Genomic DNA, 20833 nt, shown 5'->3' on the forward strand with positions numbered 1-20833 from the left:
CATATCTTGCCTGTTCACACAGGCCCTCTAGCCACCCGATCCAAACCCCAGATGCGCCTGTTCATGGAAAATGATAATGGCCTTGTGATGGTACGAAGGTACTTGGTGCGATTAAAGAGCGGAAAATACAAAGAGCTGTATTCACAATTAGTATTGTTAGGGGTTGAATGGATACACAAGACTTACATTGTTTGTCGCCGCAATTGCAATGCTGTCTTCGAATGGATGCCAGCTCATGTGTAAGATCTTCTTGTTGAAGTCGATCTGATCCGCATCGGTCTCCTTCTTCATGCGACTTCCGGGGCCGGCAGGGCTGCCGGATCGAGAACCGGCCTTCTTTCCGCTACCTTTGCTCATCGGCGTCGGTACACCAACCTTCTTTGCCTTGAATGCCGACTTGTCTGCCTGGAGCACAATCTCCGTATCCTTTTCTTCTTGTGTGGGGTAGATCATGAAGTTGTTGTTGTAGCTGCCGGTCATAACGTTCTCCGCGTCGCCAGAGAAGACCACCTCGAACTTGTCGAAGATGCTATCGTTCTCGTACGTATCGCAGAGGCGAGGGCGCAGGTGCTCGTGGATGGGGATGGTCTTGATTGGCTGGCGTTCCATGTTGACATCCCAAATCTTCACTGTCAAGTAGTCCCTGGACACAATGTACCGCCCGTCGTTGGAGAATCGCACGTCGGAGATGGAGGAGATGATCTCGGAGAAGAAGGAACGGGACGAGGCATCCTCTTCTTGTTCGAACTCTGCATAAAATAGTCAGTACGTGTAATTGGCACGATTCCCTCGTTGTACGTACGCTTGGCGTGTTCGTCACATAACGCCCGTTGTCGCATATCTGCAAGCTTGATTGTGCCCTTGGAGCTGGCATACATGAACCAGTTACAGCTGACCGGGTGGAACTCGGCCGCAGTGATGACTTCTGTGAGTTCCTCCATATTCGCTGGCTTGATATCCACGATGTTGAAGCTCTGGTCCTGGATGTTGAGGTTCCATAGGTTCACTCGCAGGTCGTCACTGCTGATAAAGGTTTCACCGTCGCTGTTAACGGAGATGCTATTTATATGATACGCGTGAGCGTTGGCGTATGTTCTCCGCGGAACAGCAGCAACAACAGTGTCATGGTGTGTCAGACGAGGCAGCTTGAGCGCAGAGGGGTCCTTGAAGGATACGCGGGGTGCGCGAGCCATACCTCCACCCCCAACCGGGTTCGCAGGAGTGAGTTCATTCGATAAGTTGTTCTCGGCGACCACTTTCAGCGACTTGTCGAAGACCTTCCAAAGCTTTATCGTCTTGTCGTTCGTCGAAAGGAGGAAATGGGATGCATTCTGTCGTCGGCACCATTTTATCTTGTTGATCTTCTCTTCGATCTCTAGCGACTTGAGATAATCGAACTCTGGCTCGTGTGACTGGAACTCTGTGTGAAACTTATACTCGCAGGTTTTTTTCTGTGTTGTTCCGTGATTAGCTCAAGGCAAAAGAAGAAGAGAAAAATTGAAAAAGACCGGAGGGGGTGGGCTACCGTCTCATTTCGCTCGAACAACACCACCCTTCCTCCCTTATCACCAGTGGCCAGATAGTTACCGGTGTGGTCAAATTCGACGGTCGAGATGATGTCCGCTGCAGAGCGCTTGTCAGTCGATGCACTCTGTGGAGATTGACCAGATTCGGCCGAGTAGTGCGAGGGAGGCTGCCAATTACCTTCTGTAATATCTTCTACATCGCCTTTATCGCCGAAGCATCTGAAATGAAGTTAGTCGCCATTGAATGACTCTTTGTGGTGACGTTGGGTCGATGGCGCCTGGCCAGAAGAAAGAGAAAAATGGAAATCACAGGTGGGAAAGTCCGAAAGGCGTGATCCGGGGCGAACTTACTGTGTAAACTTCCAGGTAGGTGTGCCTGGATCTCTGTCTACCATTTTCACGTTCTAGCTAGCCCTTGAACGCGACAAGGGCAAGGACCAAGATAGGAGGGACGGGAAAGGCGGGTTGGCAAATGCCTCGTAAGAGCTCTATTGTCGATGCAAAAATCACTTAGGTTGGAGCGAAGTAGGCGCGATAACCGACACGAAAGAATTCGGTCGGATGAGAATAACGATTGGAGAAATCGGAAATTGAGAGAACAGTCGGTCACCGGAGATGGTGTGCGAGGGGTTTGGCGGATAGCGGTAAAGCGAAAAGAGGGGCAAGAGGAGGGGGGGAAACAGCTATGAACGATCCAAGTTGGAAAGACGAGCTGAGGAATGAAGAGCTGTTGCCGAATGAGATGGCAACGTAGCTTGATGATAGAACACAGTGAATGTGCTTGTTATGAGTGGACCCGCAGCAGAGCTTGAGAGGGGGTCATATGAGAAAAGTTTCTGTTGAAGAAGGGTCTTTCGTTAGAGTAAGCTCCAAAAACATAAAACGGTAAAGAGGATGGGGTTGCGTACTTGGTCCGGAGGCGATGAAGGAAGACAAGGAAAAGAGTTGTGAGGTTGAAGTTGCCCAGATGAGTTGAGGCGGTGGTGGGGAGTTACGGAGTACCAACTGTGGTGACAAGTTTTATGGGCACCGTCAATATTAGAGAGATTTTAGTTATTTCTCTAGAGAATATGAAACAAAAAAAAATAATAAATTTGATTCCAACTGAGATTGAATATTCTATGTTGTACATCAAAAGAATTCAAGTCGGGCACCTGCAACATGCTGACATCAACACTGCCAACGACTGTAACATTGCCCTTTGCGCCCTTCGCGCCCCTCTCCCGGCCTTGTAACCCGTATATGACTACAGCTGGGCGGTTAAGGTTGGAATAGCAATTGAAATATTGCAACCGTTATATACCTATTTACTTGGATTGAATTGGATCTGCCTCTTTTTAAATCGGTATTCAATCTATATGCCCGAAACAGTACTATGCGCCTCTGTCGTCATTCTTGAGGCCCAAGCAGGTCTCCGCCAAATTAAGCATTGGCATATATCATATACTATCTAGTAGAGGAATCAAGAAAGGCAATTGGGGGTATTCAGGTATTCATTCAAATCCGGAGCATCCATAGAATAGACTGTTGAGAATTCCATAAGAGTTTAGTTCTGCAATATATTTAGTATATTTAATATATTTAACTGAATGCCGAGCTCTCTCATATTTCCAAATGGGTGTAATTCTTTAGATTTTATAACTAAAAATAATATCCAGATACCGTATTAACTATACAACATACTATCTTTCCTATTCCAGCCCGTATCATACCATATACTTCACCCCTGTCAACCTTCACATGCTTCCCTGCATCATCCGGCCCAGGCATATTAAGCCGAATACCAAGCCGAACCTCAAGCCGACAACCTTGGAAGAGCGTCCATCTCCGAATCCCAATCCCTACATCTCATCCTCAATCTAAACCCTTATTCCCTACACCTCAGCCTCATAACCCCCAATCACAAACCCAAAATCCAAAGATCTAAGCCCATGACCAACCAAGAGAACATGCGGGGCAATCCCAACCCCAACTCCAACACCCCGGCTCCGGCTCCGGCCCCATCACCCTCGGCCTCAACCTCAAACACCCCCTCCGCCAAACCCCCTTCCACTTCCGCGCCCCCCGCACCCTCACTAGCATCCCGTATCCAAACCTCAGCAACAGGCTTAGCAAAAAGCGCATTCCAACCGAGCTCCGACCTAGCCAACACTCTAGCATCAAGCACGAGCAGCAAACCAGCCGGTCCATCCTCCCTCCCGAATACACAAACAAGCAGGGATCTATCCGCAAAGACCACACCGCATGGAGCTCCCGGCTCAGGTACCGGGCCCGGATCTGCGTATGCAGCGCATTCCTTCCGCGAACACGATACATCTACATCAACACCGGGTGGATTCGCTCTACCCGCCTTGACAGAAGACGAGTTCCAGGGAAATGCATACGCATACGGATATGATGGGATAGGAATAGCAGACAACACAGCGGCGGATCAGCTACGCGCAACCACAACTACAAATACAAACCAATCCCAATTTCAATCCCAAGACCTCCAAGCCCCCTCTTCAACCTGGAAAGGCAAAGCCCGCGCCCACGATCCAAACCAACACCAATTCGAAACTGTCTGGCAGCGGCAATGGCACGATCAACAAACCCCGCAGACAACGGATACCTCGGCTACAGACGGCGCGGCCGTTGTGTCGTTGTTATCTAATATAACCTTTGACCCGAATTTCGAGGATCCGACGACTGTACCCGATACCGAGATTGATATTGCCGCTGCACCGGCTCCGCTTTCTGCCGCGGAGAAGGAGATGCTTGATTCTTTTCGGAGGGGGTTGAGGTTGGATGTGGAGGAGAATAAGGAAAGAGAGGGGAATGGGCGGTTAACGAGTGCGAGTCTTATTCCTGATATTGATGTTTTTTTGAGTCAGGGGCTTGGGGCTGAGAGCGGTATTGGAAGTGGAAGTGGGACTGGGACTAGGGAGGGGAATGCGATGGCTATGGCTACGAGTTCTGGTTCTGGTTCCATTCCTACTTCAATCCGCGATGCTGTTTTGAGGAATATTCCTGGTGGGAGTGATTGGGTTGGTGTTCAGGAGACTGATATTGATGTCTTTTTGAGCCAGGGGGTTGGGGCTGGGAGTAGGATTGGAATGGGGATTGGGGAGGGGAATGCTATGGCTACGGGTTCTACTTCGACTTCTACTTCGCTCCGCGATGTTGTGTTGACAAATCTCCCTGGTGCGGGTGATTGGATTGGTGTTCAGGAGAGGTATCATGATGAAGTATGGGGATATTTGCAGCCTGTGCTTGAGGAGGCGAGGGCGGAGATTGAGGAGAAGGGGGCTGAGGGATTGGGGGCCGGGGAGGATGGGCCTGCTGTGAGGAGGTTGAAGATGATTTTGATGCATATGAAGGGGTGATTTCCGTATTAGGATTTACATTGCGGAGTACATAGGAGGCTTGGGGCTAGGTTGTACGTGCTCTTGTAGTAGTAGGGCTTTTGGTTTTTGATATATTATGTACATGTATGCAAATATGAGGCTAGACACGTATATATACGAGGTAGCAGGGAGTGATTATTTGGCTGATTGTACAAATAATTCTTATTGGCACCGTACCTCGGTGATTATCGGCATTCAGGATTCGCTAGGTGTTTGGGTGTACTAGGGCTTTCAAGGCGCGACCCTCCAAGCTCTAGAACGGAGGGATCAAATAACTTCCCACAGCGACGACTACAACTATAACTACAGCTACAGCTACATCAAATCCATAATCGATATAAGATTCAAAAGAATATATTCCAAAATAAGCCATTTATGTATGTTACACAAGAACCAAAGTTGATCCATTCGGATCTTAGATCCCGAGTCCTGGAAGAAGCGAGCGTGCCAAACCCAGCACGAGAAACAGCAGAAAGAGACGAAACGGGGGTATGAGAGATCACACGCTGGAGGGATCATATTTCATCGAGGGAGGAGGGCGGTCATCAAGGAGAAGAGGCAAAAGGAGAAGGCATTTGATATAACCTCTACAGCTCCAAGCTAGGGGTTTGGCCCTTGACACGACCGATCACAGTCTGAGCGGCATACTTAGGGATAACCTCATCGTCGTGGAGCATAGCGAACTCCTCGGTAGCATCACGACCCATGAAGTTGTACAGGGCGTTTGCGCCACCGGGGTGCTCATCGACCCAGTTAGTGAGATCAAGGATGATGCCCTTGACCACAACCCAGAGGTCCTCCTTGGAGTTGTGCTTGGCGACTTCTTCCATGGAGTACTCCGTCTCTGGAATCGTGAAGGTCGCGGGATCAGGCTTGGAGGCGGGTGCCTCGGCGCCGGGAGCAGGGGCAGCGAGGGGAGCGAGAGCAGGTAGGTTTCCGCCGGTAGCGGCACTGCCCCATTCAACAGAGACCTTGCCGGGAGTGTTGGGGTCGATGTGGAGGGAGATCTGACTGAGACGCTGGGAGGCGGCGGTGGAGGAGCCGTTGGTAATGAGTTTCTGGAAGAGGTGCTGGGAGGCAGAGTCACCAGCGACACGGCCGTAGACGACACAGCCGAGGAGGGAGGAACCGCCGAGACGGTTGGCGCCGTGGACGCCACCGGCGAGTTCACCACAGGCGTAGAGGCCGTCGAAGGGCTTTTGTTCGCTGTTGAGGACCTGGGCGTGCTCGTCGATCTCAATTCCGCCCATGGTGAAGTGGAGGACGGGTTCCATGAGAGAGACGTGGAACTCGTCGTCGAGCTTGAAGGGCATGTTGTGGAAGAATCGCTTGTTCCAGGGGTCCTTCTTCTTGCCGTCGGCGATGAGGTTGTACTCGTCGAAGGTCTTCTTGAGGGCTGCTTCGCCGCAGCCGATTTCGGCAACGAGCTCGGCACCGGTCATCTTCTTCATCAAGCCGCGGCCGGAGTAGTGACGTGTGTGGAAGTCCAGCACCTTGGAGGCTTTGCTGTTGAGGATGAGACGGATGGGCCACTTGCCCTTCTCCTTCTCTTCCCACATCTTGCCGGAGACGTAGTCGCGGTGGCCGAGCTCGTCGGAGAAGCGCTGGCCGTCGGCGTTGAGGAGGAGACCACCCTCACCGCGGAGGGCTTCAGCGGCAAGGAACTTGAACTTGGCGCCTGGGTCCTTGGGGTCGACGAGACCGGTGGGGTGGACCTGGACCTTGTCCATGTCGATGCCGTTGGCACCGATGGCCATCAGCATCTTCTGGCCGTCACCGGTAGCGTGGGTGCCGTTGGTGGAGGACAGACCGAAGGTGTCGGGGCGGTGCTTTTTGAGGAGGGAGGTGTCACTGAAGTCAGCGGCGTAACCACCGGTAGCGAGAACGACGACACCGTCGACGGACTTCTCCTCGCCGTTGATGGTGTAGGTAACGCCGGTGACATTGTTACCCGACTTGTTGATGGAGGTGACGTTGGCCTTCTTGACGATCTGGACACGACCGGGCTCATTTTCGGCGAGGTCTTCCAATCGCTGCATCAGGGCGTAGGTGATGGCCATACCGGGGAACTTGGCATCATGGCCACGGTGTGTGCGGGGGTGAGTGTGTCCTCCGAGACGGGAGACGAGGGTGAGGTCGAGGTTGAATACATCCTGCAGCCACTCAACGGCGGAGGCGGACTTGTAGGTCAGGACCTTGATCAGCTCGGGACGGGCCTTGTCACGGGCGGACTTGAGGGTATCTTCATAGAACTGCTTGACGCTGTCCTGGATGCCGAGATCGATTTGGGTGCGAGTGAGAGCACCGTTGATACCGGAGGTGGCCTTGGTAGAGTTACCACCGAAGAAAGCCTGCTTATCCAAGACGAGGACATTGCCACCGTTGAGGTAGATTGTGTGCGCGGCGCTGAGGCCAGAGACTGGAGAGGGTCAGCTGGAACGGAGAGAATGCGGGGAAAGGGGATCCTTACGGCCACCACCGACCACAATTACTTGAGGTGCAGCCATTATGTTTTGTGTGTAGAGATAAAGGTAAATATGGGGAAGAAGGAAAAAAGGAGAAGGAGAGGATCTTAAAGAAAAAGGGTTCGGGGCAGGTCAGAAGCCGACGGTCTATCGGCCGAGGCACGAAAGAATGGAAGACGTGGGGAGATGAAAGATGGGGGTACCCGCTGTAATACTAATTGCCCACCTCTGGTTTGTCATTTTTATTATTATTATTCAGTCTGGGGTAAGTTATCACATGTGATATAATATTCAACTACATAGATACATCTTATTAGATTCAACCGTCTAGAATGTTTCATTTTCATTTTCACATGCATTTGCGTCATGTCACATTCCAGACTTTTCAAGGAGTTGAGGGGAAGGGAATAGACCAAAAGACCGAAAGCACATCGGAAATGTCAATGGAATTAGTAGAACGTACTACTAGTACTCCAGGTGTTTTCTAGAAACAAGAGAAACAGACCTTGAATTCCGGGTTCCTCGGTCCTTGCAGTAAAAAGGTGTGAACCTCGGAATAACAATTGCGGTGTCCGAAGCTTCCGCATTCTGCATGGCATGACGCGTGAGGAGAAAGTACCATTTTAACATTTGAATATTTGAACCTCACTCATGGATACATATGTATATTCGAGGCATATATATATGTCATATATGTATGTATATAATACGGATTCGATATCCAAATCGTTCTCTGAAATGTCAAATAACCCATGGACCTTGGAAATGACCAGAAAGAGGCAAAACCAGTTGCCGGCTGAGGAACATGTGGTCTCTGATTGGTGGAAGAACAATGTGGAGCTGACCTAATCCGGGGATGGGAATTGCCTTAGTGGGGCTGATGACCTCATCTGTGCACCGTGCGTCCACCGATATTATTTCAATTCAAATGCCGACTTTGTTCTGGTTCTGTAGACTATAAACATGGAGAGAATCCTCAGTTTTGCACCGACCCGTGTGGGTGAGCTCAACGGTTCACCACCATATTGTAGATATCCACTGCGGTCGCTCGAGTCAATGCGATCTGAGAAACTTCACGCCGAGAGGCACCGTCAACCTGACTTTCTGACGAAACAAGTGGGCTATAGGCATAAAATAGATATGCCTGATGGATATGGTATACACATGGTCCAGTATGTGGTAGTGTGGGCCCTGGGGAGCAGGTAGGAAAATACTTACACCACAGATGCACCTCAACAGCACTACAAAATAAGAACCAAACCAAAACACCGATACCAGATTCAAAAAAGAAAAAAGAAAAAAAAGAGAGAGAAAAAAGAGAGAGAGAAAAAAAAGGATTAATCCATCCAGGTCACACTCTTCGTAACCAAAAACTCATTCAATCCCTCATCAGTATTAAATCTCCCCCAGCCACTATTCTTCACACCGCCATGAGGAAGAGCCGGCTCATCATGGATCGTCATACTGTTAATATGAACCGCCCTGCAATAAAGTCAGCATAGATCCACAACTCCACGTAATCCATCCAACCAAAACCAAAACGGAATTTCGGTCTAGAACACCCAACAACGTACCCAGATTGAATACGTCTAGCCATTGCCAAGCCTCTCCGCAGATCCTCCGTGAAAACAGACGCCGAAAGTCCATACCCACTCCCATTAGCAAGACGGATCGCCTCGTCCTCGCTGTCGAACGGCATACACGCCGCAACGGACGCGAAAGACTCTTCCTGCCACAGCGCCATGTCTTCCTTCACGCCGCCTAGAACGGCGGGCGCCATCCGCACCCCCGAGTCTGTGGGGACACTATCCGCAGACCCGGAGATGAAGTGTGCGCCTGCTGAGATGGCGTTGGCGATGAGGGATTCGACACGGGTTTTGGACGCTGTGTTGACGAGTGTTGGGGGCAGGGCTGAGGCTGCTGCGCCGGCTGCGAGGGCCTTTTGTAGGGCTTCTATGAAGGATGGGAGGATGGAGGTGTGGACGAGGATTCGGTCGGTTGCCATGCAGATTTGGCCGGACTAACACGCACAAAATAGGGTTAGCTATTAACCTGGAGAAAGTATACATGGGTATATATATGTATATATATGCTATGTGCGATATGCGCAATGTATCTCGAACTCACATTTAAAAACGCCCCCGCCAATACTCCCTGCACGGCAGTCTGCAAATCGGCATCCTGACACACAATCGAGCTATTTTTCCCGCCTAGCTCCATAAGACAGGGCTTGAGGTTCTGACCGCAGGCGCGTGCAATCTTCCGACCAACAGCTGTGCTACCGGTGAAATTGATTTTGCGCACGGCTTCGTGCTCGATCATGGCATTGACGACCTCGGGGGCATCCTGCGGGGCGCAGTGGATGATATTCAGACAGCCGGCGGGGAGACCGGCATCTTCGAAGGCGCGGCCAATGGCCCAATAGCAGCGGGGAGTTAGTTCGGAGGATTTGAGGACTGTTGTGTTTCCTGCGGCGAGGGCACAGGCTGCTGAGCGGATACCGAAGACGTAGGGAGCGTTCCTGTAGAAGTAATAATTAGCATTGCGGTTAATATCATTTTATACACCTATCTCTGACTTCAGGTCCATGGGTAGAAAATAAAGTTTCCCGGAACCACGAAAAGATACATCAAACTGGAGATACTTACCACGGCACAATCCCCAGAATAACACCCATCGCCTCCTTGAAAACAATCGCACTCTGCCCCTCTGTCTCGACAACGGGTACACTACCACATATGGATGTAATGCGACTAGCAACCTCGCGCAACATGCGCACAGCAAGCGGGACAACGAACCCCGCAGAGGCGCCGACGTCCGCGCCCATTTCTTGACGCATATACTCCGCATTGGTATCGAGGCGAGCCTCGAGGATATCAGCAGCTTTGAAGAGGATATCACGTCTCACGGTTGGCTTTGTCTGTGACCATGAGGGGAAGGCGGCGTCGGCGGCTTCAACGGCCCGGATTGCATCTTGGGGTGTTGCGGCGGAGGCGGTCCAGATGGTTGTGTTAGTGTAGGGACTTGTTACGGGGAAGGTTTGTGGGGTTGTTTCTTCGTGGCCGTTTATTAGGAGGGGGACTGTGAGGTCGGTGTTGGTTTGAGTTGTCATGGCGGGGGATAGGTAGAGGAGGGTAGAGGTAGAGGTATGGGGTAAAGAATGTATGAGGGGAAAACAGAGAACACTACGGAGTATTGAGCCTTGGGATAAACCTTGGAATATTTTGGTCTTTTACTCTTTTACTCTTTTTTATTGCATTCCATCTCGGCTCCACTATCCCAACAATTGAACAGAATTCGGATGCCTGCATTGGTTGTCCGATGGCAACTATTCCGCGCTATGCAGCGACTATTTGATTATGCTTTCCACGGTTTAGTGATAGATTTTCATCTGTGAACCAATGAAGACTTATTTTTCATGTACCCATATTCGGAAAATGTACACAAAAATTGGCAGTTTCAAGGGTGTCCAGTGATCGACAAAGGTATGAGGTTACTGAAGATTGAAGTTCAATAATAGCGCGGGGTCCACTGCGGGCAATTGGGCTTGGAAGGGCGCTTTCACTGGTTATCTGAACCACGTGTGGGTTGCATAGTATTTCCCCTCTAGCAACTTCTGTATCTGAATGGAATATGCAGTGTGTGTTAACTTTGGTTAAACTCTGCCTAACAATTTAATAGCGCGAATTTGCGACGTTATTGGGATCTACATGTCAGGTTTAACCGAGACCCGTGATGAACCATGGATGAGATCCTCGTGGCATGCGGGTAGCTATTCCGTTCTGGAAATTAAGTACAACATAGAATAACTACCTAGGTATACATGCTGTAATTCATGATCTCGGAAGAATATAAGTATGTGTGGAGTACGAGGTAGGGTATGGATAGTCTAAAATCAATAGTTCAAGTAATAGGTGATTGTTCAAAGGCTTGCATGACTCCGCTCTCGTTCTCAGCTGGTATCGGATGGCGATCGTAGGGACGTCCTTCCCGTTGTGGCTGTTACCAGCCCCCACTTGGGATCCACTGACCTATTCTGTGAAGAAAGCATTTGTCATTGCAATAATGAAGTTATACTTTGTATGCCATTGTCCTGTTTAACAACACAATAACCAAGAACCCATACTAGAAAGAGGGGGTCAACTATGAATCTCATCACTAGCGCACGTGAATACAGTAGATCACATTGCATCATCCACGTGGATAGGTAAGCCGACGTACATTCCACATAAACCGAGATCTCCATCGGGATAACGATCGGCCGCTAGGGGTTGCGTGTGAGTGGATAGAATAGTATGATATGGAATTTTGAGCTGGACCAGGGTACCGGCACTCCGGACAGATCTGGATATTCGCGTGGTACAACTTTTATATCAGTGAATGCCCTAGGGCTGTGTGATTCCCATTCATTCATTCCTTTCTTTTTTATTACATGTACCTTACCTTTGTTCAGATTGTACCCCACCCTCTTTTACAATTGGTTTATCGAGAATCGAAATGGCGCCAAGCAAGAAGGGATGGCAGATGATTGAGATCATTTCGGTCTTGGTCAGTCTTTGTCTGATCTCGGTGGTATTGCGAGTCGTCGCTCGAATTCGGAGGAGAGTCGGATTCGGCATCGATGATTATCTGAGCATGATATCCATGGTGCTTCTCGTTGCCATGTTGATTGAGTTGATTCTCTGTACGTGATTATATCCGCCCGTGGTGGACCGGAGTGTAGTTTCATTCAATACTAACATCTATCACCAGGGTGTGCAATTGGAGGTAATGGAGCTCATGTCGCGGATCTATCTCCCCAAACCCTCACGAACTACTGGAAGGTATGTATACAGCAATTATCCAATATCCAATAACACCAATCTAACACCACCTAGATCTTCCTCGCAAACCAATTCACCTATTTCCTACTCTGCCCCTGTATCAAGATCTCCATCATCTGCTTCTACCGGCGTCTCTTCGCAACCCCGATCTTCCAAAAGGTCAGCTTTGGCCTAAACTGCCTAATCGCCGCTTGGGGCACAGGTATCTTCCTAGCTTGCGCAGGACAATGTCGACCCCTACGCGCATACTGGGACCACAGCGTCGAAGGAACATGTTTCGATGCGCAGGAATTCATCATCGTCAATCAAGCCTTCAACGTACTCATGGACTTCGTCATCCTCATCTTGCCCATCCCAATGATCTGGAACCTCCACCGCGCGTGGCAAGACAAGCTCGCGCTGAACGGGGTGTTTGCCCTCGGCGCTTTTGTCTGCTTCGCAAGCATCTACCGCATCGTCGTGCTCTTCTGGATCAGTCCGACGGACCCAACCTTTACCGTATACCAGGCGACTTTGTGGACGCACATCGAGCCTGCCGTTGGCTTGATCTGCTCTAATTTGCCGATTATCCGGGGTTTGTTCCCGGCTCTTAAGTTGAAGAGCTCACGTAATGGAACGGGTCCTGCGTATATCAACACCGATTACACGAACTCTTTGTTTCTGTCGAAGTCTAGCCCCCGTTCACCGGATCTGGAGTATGTTAAGATGTACAATGCCCAGGTCCAGAGCGAGTCGCCCGGGTACCTTGGTGATGACCTCCACCCGCGGGCTATTAATGTTCAGACGGATATTTCTATCCTTCCGGGCAATGACTCCACTACTAAGCTGAACCACTGAGGTGGTGTGCTGTTGGTTTATGCCGTTATGATGTGATGATTTCTTTTATTTCTTGTTCTTGGGGCAGGATGTCGGATATAATGGGTTTATATTCCCATGGAGAGAACACAAATGACCCCATTCATCCACTCTCCATTTTCTATATTATTTCCGTCATTTTTATGCTCATGTATACGACTTGCCACGGCGTTCCTTGCACTCGATTACCCTTACCAACTTTACCAGCTGTCATTCTTGATATTGATATGTCGGCTTCACCGACGACTAGAATATGATTTGCCTATGTACACAGTGCGTTTTTTGGGCTTGACTATACACTTCATACTATATCTTGCGTGCTTCGTTTTATATATATTTCATGTCCTCTCTAGCTTTGGTCCTTTTAGGCTGTATATAACTTGATTTCGTGTCTACTCGGATGGTTGTATCCATTTCAAAGGTTATACATAGAAAACTCTCTTGCACCAAGTAACTAAGATTTTTTATACCTCCGTATACACCTAAAAAAACCTCCAAAAAGAACACCCCAAAAGAACACCTAAAGACATGGCAAGGCCGCATAAGCGGCTAACTATTCTTGTATCTAGTTACTCGAAAACATTCAGAGATGCGTTAGTCGAGAGACAAGCCATGAAGCCATGTATCTCGCTTTTTAACGAATAGCATTCATAATTAAGTATAGCCCACAAAGGTACAGAGGCGAGACATATCAGCAAATGGAGCTTGTCTTTCATTTCTCAGGCTGGCTAAAACGATATGCAAGAGTAGGCAGAAGGCATGAATTCGTAGATCTTTGATCGTTCATCAGATGGACACACAGACGAGGCAGAGAAGACCATTCAATGCACCATCTGGCTCGTAGCCAATTCCTAGAATCAAGATATTAGCAAGAAAAACAACCTCAGACAGAACAAAAGCCAGCACATACCGGGAACTGATCAGAGATACTAGTAGCAACACGCTCTACATCCTCCGCAAGATCCTGCACACCAAGATCCCACTGCCTCAGCTTCGTCCCATTAGAAGCACCCGCCGAGGACCCATCAAGAGTCTCAGCATCAAACGAAATAACCCCATCAATCTGATCAATCCGACCACGTAGCCGTCCCTGCTCGACCATGCGCGCCGCATAAGCCTCCGCCTTCTCGCCAGCAGACACATTACCCGAAGACTGCAACCCCAGAATCGAGCCCAGGTCATCAACGTGGATATTCTCATATAGCTTACTCGCCGCCACGAGATTGTGCTCGATAACCGCCTTATCGAGAACAGTCGTACCGTCCGCTGTAACAGCGAGCTGGTGCGGGGCAAGCTTCTTCGCGAACGCGGCGACTTCGTCCGCTGTCAGGAGTCTGTCCAGGAACATCTTCTCCAGGATACCGAATTCCTCAACGGAGGGCGTGCGGTCGTCTTTGTACAGACGGGCGAGGGAGCGAGAGCGCTGCGGGCCAGCGGGCGCAAGGACGGCACAGCGAATCGCAGCAGATAGCGCCGTCAGACGGTCTCCTTCGTCGACGCCCGGCGCGAGACTCACATTAAAGTATTCTTGCGCGGCGTCGAGGAAGCGGCGACGGGCATCGAGAATACGGGCCTGGGAGAGCTGAAAGTAGAGCTTTGCATCGTGGTCTTCTATTTTGGAGGGGAGGTTCTTGATGCGGTTAAGGAAGGCTTCGGCGCTGGTTGTGTCGTCGTCTTCAAGGTAGTAGCGCACGATGCGGATCCAGAGGCGGGCTTTGGCGGCATCTGAGACCAGACGCTGCGAGCTGTCGATGTGGATGCCTTGTAGGGCGCGGGCAGCGGCTGTGTATTCTTCCTGGGATTCGTAGGCGTCTGCGAGGATCTCGCGGATCTGCGAGTCTTGTTCTTCGACGGAGGCGGAGCGCGTGTGGAGGAGGGTGATGGCGTGCTGACCGACTTTTATTTTTGTTTCCGGGGTGAGGGATTGGAGGACTGTGATGAAGGCGTCGAGCAGGGGGCGGGCTGCGACGATGCTCACTTCTTCGCTGAGGATTGAGTCGAGGTAGTAGACTAGGTCTTGGGCGAGTTCGTGGCCGGTGGAGGTCGTTATCATCTCATTGAGGAGATCGGTGTATTGCTGTAGCTTTGTTGGTTGGTGTGGGTTCGTTTCGATGTCCGCTAGGGCGTTGGTCATCTTTTGGGAGGCCATGCTGGTGGTTGAGTGAAAGAGAGGTGGTAGAGAGAGTTGCTGTTAGACGCGGAGTGGTGGGGACGACTGTTATCGATAAGAGCTGACTCGGATGTATACAAACAGAGACTGGACAATGGAGCTAATTTATTTTGGACATAATTTGGACATAATGTAGTTAAAATAGGTCTTACGAAGATCATAGAATCGTGACTATATAGAGCTGGAAATGGACTGCCCTCGGGTGCCTTCGGCCTTGTAATCGAGGCGGTTTACTATTGGTGTCCTTCTCAACCACTGAAAGCTCTCTAATTCTCGTATATAGAATAAATCCTGTATATCATTTCCCCCAACATATCTATTTGGACAATTTATTCTCCTACCTAGGTTACCATATGTGTAGGGGCGCCTTCATAACTGGATAGACGGAGTGGTATGCTGTTCTGGTGGAGCCTTGACCAAACCCATCCTACTCTATTTAGTTCGAGTCGAGAAGGATCCTGATTATGATGATCACATGAATTATTAACCTCAGGGCAACCAAGTTTGATGACAACATAACATACAAACTGACATTGCTTTCTAGGACGGAGGCGTAGCGCTAAAAACTCGGAACCCCAGGGGCTAACACCACCAGGCCAGAGACTCCAAGTAAACGTGTCTTCAATATCTCTGCCTATTGTATCTCACACGTATGATCTATAGCTGCTGTCTCGTTGTTATATCTGGCTTTTTGTACTTGATTGAGGATGATGGTTACATGACAATCTTTCTACCTATAACACTGCGATCAGAAAATATTTACGTATTTGGGGGAGTTGGGATTCGTGGACCAACCTAAGGGAACGGTGAACTGGTAGGTGATATCAGTAAATGAAAATAGCAACTTATAACATCCTACTCAAATTTGGCAAAGGGATGATGTTAGTAGCAGGATAATTGTCAAGTATGGTGATTGTTATGACACTGGTAGATATGAAGGTTACTGGAGGAAGAGTTGAGAAGGTTTTGCAGGTTTCGCTTAGTTGAATTCTCAAGTGAGTAAATACTACCTAGACATTTGGTTATGTCCTGGAGTCCCGTTCGGGATCTGATTATAGTTGAGCACATAAATTAAGCTATGCACCTAGTGCTACTGTGTAGGTGAAGAGTCGAAAAGCACGTCGTCATACATGAGAAGGGAGCTGGCTCTCACCGCCTACCACATCGGGTTGAGTGAATAGCTCCAAACTTGGGTGGCGCGGACTTTCTCACTCAAACGCGCTTTTCACTCCATCCACCGTTTTCTCTCTCGATAAATTTAGTGCCCCTTCGACAGTCGCATTCACTACACCATCACTCTTTGAATTTTGACCCATTTCGAGCTATCCCGCACCCAATATGGCGCAGGTCAAGCAAGACCCGGATCGCCCGTATTTCAAGCAAGACCCTGACAGCAAGGATATCGTCCTTGGGGACATAGACGAAGAAGATCTTTACGAAGATGCTGGAGATCTGGACTTCACGCAAGCAGGTCAGAACGTGTGGCTCTCCCGTCTGCCTCGGTCGCTGTGGGAGCACTGGGCCCACCTGGACGATGACGAAGAGATTGAGCTTGGTACCATGAGAGTGGAGGGGACACCAAACGACATCAAGAGGGTAAGTGGAAATTCATGCGCATGCAATATCTCTGGCAGATTCTGATATCCGTCCGTTTCTTAGGTCAGTTTGCGCATACATGATCGCCCAGATAATCGGGAAATTCCCAAGGACTACACACTCCAGCGTCAAACGGTCGACCCATCCGGTACCGGATCACACCTCACCCACAATACGTACCTCTTCACCGAGAAGGATATCCCCGGCGTCGAGAACCGCATGGCCACATTTGGCGAAACGCGCTCGGTTCTGTATGAAGCCCAGAAACGTGAAGCGAAGCGGCGAGAGCAGGGGAAAAGATGGGAGCCTTATGTGCGAAAGACGATACCGAGTATGTCCTATTGCAATTATGGCGAGTTCTAGTTACTCACAATTCTTAGAACACACTGCCCTCGCCGGCGCGGTCAGTGAAGAATTTAATTGCCTTCCAGTGGAGAATGAAGAGTTCCGACGGATCTCCGAGAAGCGAGCGCTGGAAGCTCTAAAGCCTCGAAAGGAGACTGTCTTCATTGATAAGATTCCCGGGAAGATCATTCAGGCCCGCCATGCTCTTCCTACCGAAAGGGGACAGTTTGTGGTATGTTTTCTTGCATTTCTGCTTATGTCTGAGGCCAGATTACTCACTTCGCCTGCAGCAAGCCACACGACCTACCAAAGGAAAATCACAAGAGAACAAGTCCACCCGTATGCCACAAAACGAGCTTCTGGATCTTATCTTCCAGTGCTTCCGCGAATTCAAATACTGGCCCTTTAAGACACTTAAGGCCCGATTGGCACAGCCAGAGGCCTATCTCAAGCAGACTTTGGAGATGGTTGCACACCTTGTCAAGGCGGGTGACTTCGCTATGACTTGGGAACTAAAGCCCGAGGCAACTCACAGTCAGTACTCGAATGCGATGGACAATGCAAAGGCAGAGTTGCCGCCGGGAGTCGACGATCCTTTCGAGTCAGAGGATGACCCAGCTTCTGGAATGGACCAGGATGACGTCAAATTTGAGGATGTCTAAACAAATACAGACAAATAACAGCTTCGATATGTTGCATAAGCAGGGTCCTGGCGTTAAGGCTTTCAAGGAAAGGCCGGGTTCAATTCGGAAAATAGTCATAAAATGGAATGAACAGATGAATTACATACAATGTTGGACTTGGTCCCAAGCCATGGTCCCTTCGATTGGTAAATTTGAAACTCATATCTCTATATGGTTCACCATGACCACTTTTGAGCATGCTTAGCCTAGTTGGAAGCTGGTTTCATCAAAATTGTAGACATTTCTTGTTGAGAATTGCCTCAAGCACGTCGATCCAACCATTCGTGAGCCCAATATTGTCAGTTTGGAAATACCGTTTATTGAATGGCTTCGATGTAAGCTTCAAATTGTTTCATAGGCATGTGATAAGGCAGTATGCCCACATATTATGCTTCTATGGGAAGATTTTCGGCAGTAATTTTATTTACAAATTGCTTGGCCATCGTTGGTGTAGGCAGGGAGTATATATCAATAAGTTTATGGGTATATTATAGATCAATGCTCAATGCTTTCCTTACAATCTTGAACTTCTTATGTAGGTGCGGAGTACTTCGCTGGTCATTGTTAAATCAGGAATGGAGCTGCTTTCTAGTGAAGCTATTCTTAGGCACGAATGCTGAAGCGAGCTTTCTTTGACCTCAGATAACCGCACAGGCCCCGAAAGAGCGTTTTTCTGTCTCAGCTTACTCTATACAGTTTAGCCGGATGGTTGGTGACGTCCTCATCAACCTGAGCACGGACCCCTTCGCCACTTAGTCTTTTATGCCTGAGGCACGATATGTATGCAAACACTGCAAACCACCTACCTCTTCGGATCACACCAGCGCTAAATGGGCGCGTCTTTGCTGCTTCCTCCGCATCACCGGCTCAGGACTTTTTTCTAAAATACCCCCCAGTTTTTGATCTTAGTCTGAAAAAGACTCAGAGCTCTGTATCTGCTATCCACTTACCTTATTTAGCTTCTGACAGTCACCATGAGCGAAAATGACGATCTCCTGGCCAAGATCGGCCAGCTTGCAGGTGCGCTCAATATCAGCTCACTTTCGACACAAAGCTAACCTGAAAAGGCCAAATCAACCGCCACAAGACGAAAGAAACTCAACCGGCTAATCATCAGTCTCAATACGTGTCTCGCCACACCCCTTCCCACCCAGGATGGGCCCCATACTACCGAGGACGCGGCCGAGGACGTCGAGGAGCAGCTGCTCCTCACCGGCACCGTACGCTTGTTTTGAACACCGCGGGCGCCGGCTCAAACCCTAGTACAAACTCCTCCCCCGGCCCGATAAGTGGCAATGAGAGTGCAGCGGTTTCGACACCATCTTCGACTGGCAATGGTTGGGTTGTAAAGCACGATCGCCACATGCAGCTGATCAACCCTGCCGTTTACGATCGGAAAACACAGGACAGAACAAAGGATATGGAGCGCACGCGCAAGCTTAGAGAACAGAAAAAAACGGAGTACGAAAAAGCGAAAGTACTTCGATACGCACAGGGTCCAGGTGCCAATGCGATGGTCTCCACCACTGCAAGTCCTGCAACAGGCCATCAGATTCTTGTCAATGATGTTGCTTTCAGGGTTGCAAATGGCGGAAGCAAACTGATTCGTATTTCGAGTGCGTATTTTTCTTCGCTCTTTACGTCGAATTTGCTTACCCTTCATAGATGACCCCAGTACTGCCAACAATACCCCCAAGCGCGTCACAGTGGCCGATGTGTCCTTTGTGCGAAGCAAAAACGGAAACCTTCACCGTCTCGGTGCTGTGGCTATGAAGAAGTAAGGTTTTGTTTTAGCGATGGCTACCTTTATACTGACCTTGCCATAGGAATCACACCGTTAAGAAACGCGATGAGCTTTGCAAAAGATTTACAACAACCGGTATTTTGTTTTCCGACGGGCCATACTGCTATGTTCCACACTATTAGCATGTCCAGAAACTAACTTGTCTGTCTCTCCAGGCACATGCTACAAAGGCCCTACCTGCCAATTCGTCCACGACCCCAGTAAGGTCGCTATGTGCAAGGACTTCCTCCAGACAGGCCAATGTGCCGCAGGTAGTAGCTGTGATCTATCCCATGAGCCCTCGCCCCATCGCTCCCCTACCTGTATGCATTTCCTTAGAGGACGCTGCGCCAACCCGGAATGTCGCTACGCCCACGTCCGCGTGACACCTGGTGCCCCAGTCTGCCGCGCTTTTGCAACACTAGGATACTGCGAGAAGGGCGACGCGTGCGAAGAGAAGCACGTTCACGAGTGCCCGGACTATGCCAACACCGGCACCTGCCACAAGAAGCGCTGCCAGCTGCCGCACGTCGACCGCGCCGGACAGATCCGTAAGGCTGCTGCAGCAGCTGCTAGTAAAGCTGATTTGGGTGAGGATGACTCTGACCCGTCTAGCGAGGAAGAGAACTATGACGCGATTGATTCGGACGACGTTGATTCGGATGCGTTCGATGAAACCCCCGAAGAACTGATCGAAGGCGTGGATAGCGGCGAGATGTCACAGCAGCAAGACTTTATCCGCTTCTAAATCCTAAATCCTGCCATCTGTAGTCGATTGGATAGTTGCCTTTCTTGCTTTTCGTTTGCTTTGCCCATACCCCGAAAAGATGTCGATAGCATTCAGTTGAAAAGGAATTGAAAAAAAAAAGAAATTGAATATCTCACTTGAAGTTTCTTTCTGCACGTATATTTGTTTCTGAACTTCTACATTTGTTAATCACAGTTGCACATGTCGACATGTTGGATATACTTCGGCAACCAACCATGCCGAGCCATGTGACAATGATTGAAACAACTGCAGGGTCTATGTCCTGCTGACTGGTGACAGAAGTATGAAAATTGTGTGACCGTAGAGGAATGTATAAGCCTCACTATTGCATGATTTTTGAAAGATAAACGGACTGGTGCTATAGGGAGTGCAATATTGAAATCCGCACCCTAGGATATCCTTCCGAGACCTACAAGGATAACCCCCAGCCCG

At 49.5% G+C, this 20833-nt stretch overlaps 8 protein-coding genes across 8 annotated transcripts; 4 read left to right on the top strand and 4 right to left on the bottom strand.

Annotated features, from left to right (window-relative positions):
- Positions 1–111: 111 nt before the first annotated feature.
- On the bottom strand, positions 112–1921 carry N7537_010217 (protein phosphatase 2A regulatory subunit CDC55; the record flags this gene model as incomplete). Its single annotated transcript, XM_056901271.1, has 6 exons — positions 112–135; positions 187–749; positions 803–1451; positions 1526–1623; positions 1705–1745; positions 1878–1921. 6 exons carry the CDS (start codon positions 1919–1921, stop codon positions 112–114), a joined length of 1419 nt encoding a protein of 472 aa, XP_056749939.1.
- Positions 1922–3457: 1536 nt separating this feature from the next.
- Positions 3458–4891, top strand: N7537_010218 (uncharacterized protein; the record flags this gene model as incomplete). The annotated part of the gene is made up of 1 exon (XM_056901272.1): positions 3458–4891. One exon carries the CDS (start codon positions 3458–3460, stop codon positions 4889–4891), a length of 1434 nt encoding a protein of 477 aa, XP_056749940.1.
- A 608-nt stretch (positions 4892–5499) lies between these two features.
- osm1 (putative fumarate reductase Osm1) lies at positions 5500–7419 on the bottom strand (the record flags this gene model as incomplete). Its single annotated transcript, XM_056901273.1, has 2 exons — positions 5500–7331; positions 7383–7419. The coding sequence occupies 2 exons, from the start codon at positions 7417–7419 to the stop codon at positions 5500–5502; spliced, it is 1869 nt and encodes a 622-aa protein (XP_056749941.1).
- Positions 7420–8714: 1295 nt separating this feature from the next.
- Positions 8715–10489, bottom strand: N7537_010220 (aldehyde dehydrogenase; the record flags this gene model as incomplete). The annotated part of the gene is made up of 4 exons (XM_056901274.1): positions 8715–8859; positions 8952–9397; positions 9505–9898; positions 10026–10489. 4 exons carry the CDS (start codon positions 10487–10489, stop codon positions 8715–8717), a joined length of 1449 nt encoding a protein of 482 aa, XP_056749942.1.
- A 1385-nt stretch (positions 10490–11874) lies between these two features.
- Positions 11875–13037, top strand: N7537_010221 (uncharacterized protein; the record flags this gene model as incomplete). The annotated part of the gene is made up of 3 exons (XM_056901275.1): positions 11875–12061; positions 12130–12200; positions 12255–13037. The coding sequence occupies 3 exons, from the start codon at positions 11875–11877 to the stop codon at positions 13035–13037; spliced, it is 1041 nt and encodes a 346-aa protein (XP_056749943.1).
- Positions 13038–13876: 839 nt separating this feature from the next.
- N7537_010222 (PCI domain-containing protein) lies at positions 13877–15204 on the bottom strand (the record flags this gene model as incomplete). Its single annotated transcript, XM_056901276.1, has 2 exons — positions 13877–13906; positions 13966–15204. 2 exons carry the CDS (start codon positions 15202–15204, stop codon positions 13877–13879), a joined length of 1269 nt encoding a protein of 422 aa, XP_056749944.1.
- A 1359-nt stretch (positions 15205–16563) lies between these two features.
- N7537_010223 (transcription factor IIF subunit TFG2) lies at positions 16564–17828 on the top strand (the record flags this gene model as incomplete). The annotated part of the gene is made up of 4 exons (XM_056901277.1): positions 16564–16821; positions 16885–17152; positions 17202–17398; positions 17457–17828. 4 exons carry the CDS (start codon positions 16564–16566, stop codon positions 17826–17828), a joined length of 1095 nt encoding a protein of 364 aa, XP_056749945.1.
- Positions 17829–18823: 995 nt separating this feature from the next.
- N7537_010224 (CCCH zinc finger protein) lies at positions 18824–20380 on the top strand (the record flags this gene model as incomplete). Its single annotated transcript, XM_056901278.1, has 5 exons — positions 18824–18869; positions 18917–19465; positions 19515–19626; positions 19676–19728; positions 19809–20380. The coding sequence occupies 5 exons, from the start codon at positions 18824–18826 to the stop codon at positions 20378–20380; spliced, it is 1332 nt and encodes a 443-aa protein (XP_056749946.1).
- Between the last annotated feature and the right edge of the window lie 453 nt (positions 20381–20833).

Source organism: Penicillium hordei (genome assembly GCF_028827395.1).
Source record: "Penicillium hordei strain IBT 12815 chromosome Unknown utg000005l_segment0_segment0, whole genome shotgun sequence".
NCBI lineage: Eukaryota > Fungi > Ascomycota > Eurotiomycetes > Eurotiales > Aspergillaceae > Penicillium > Penicillium hordei.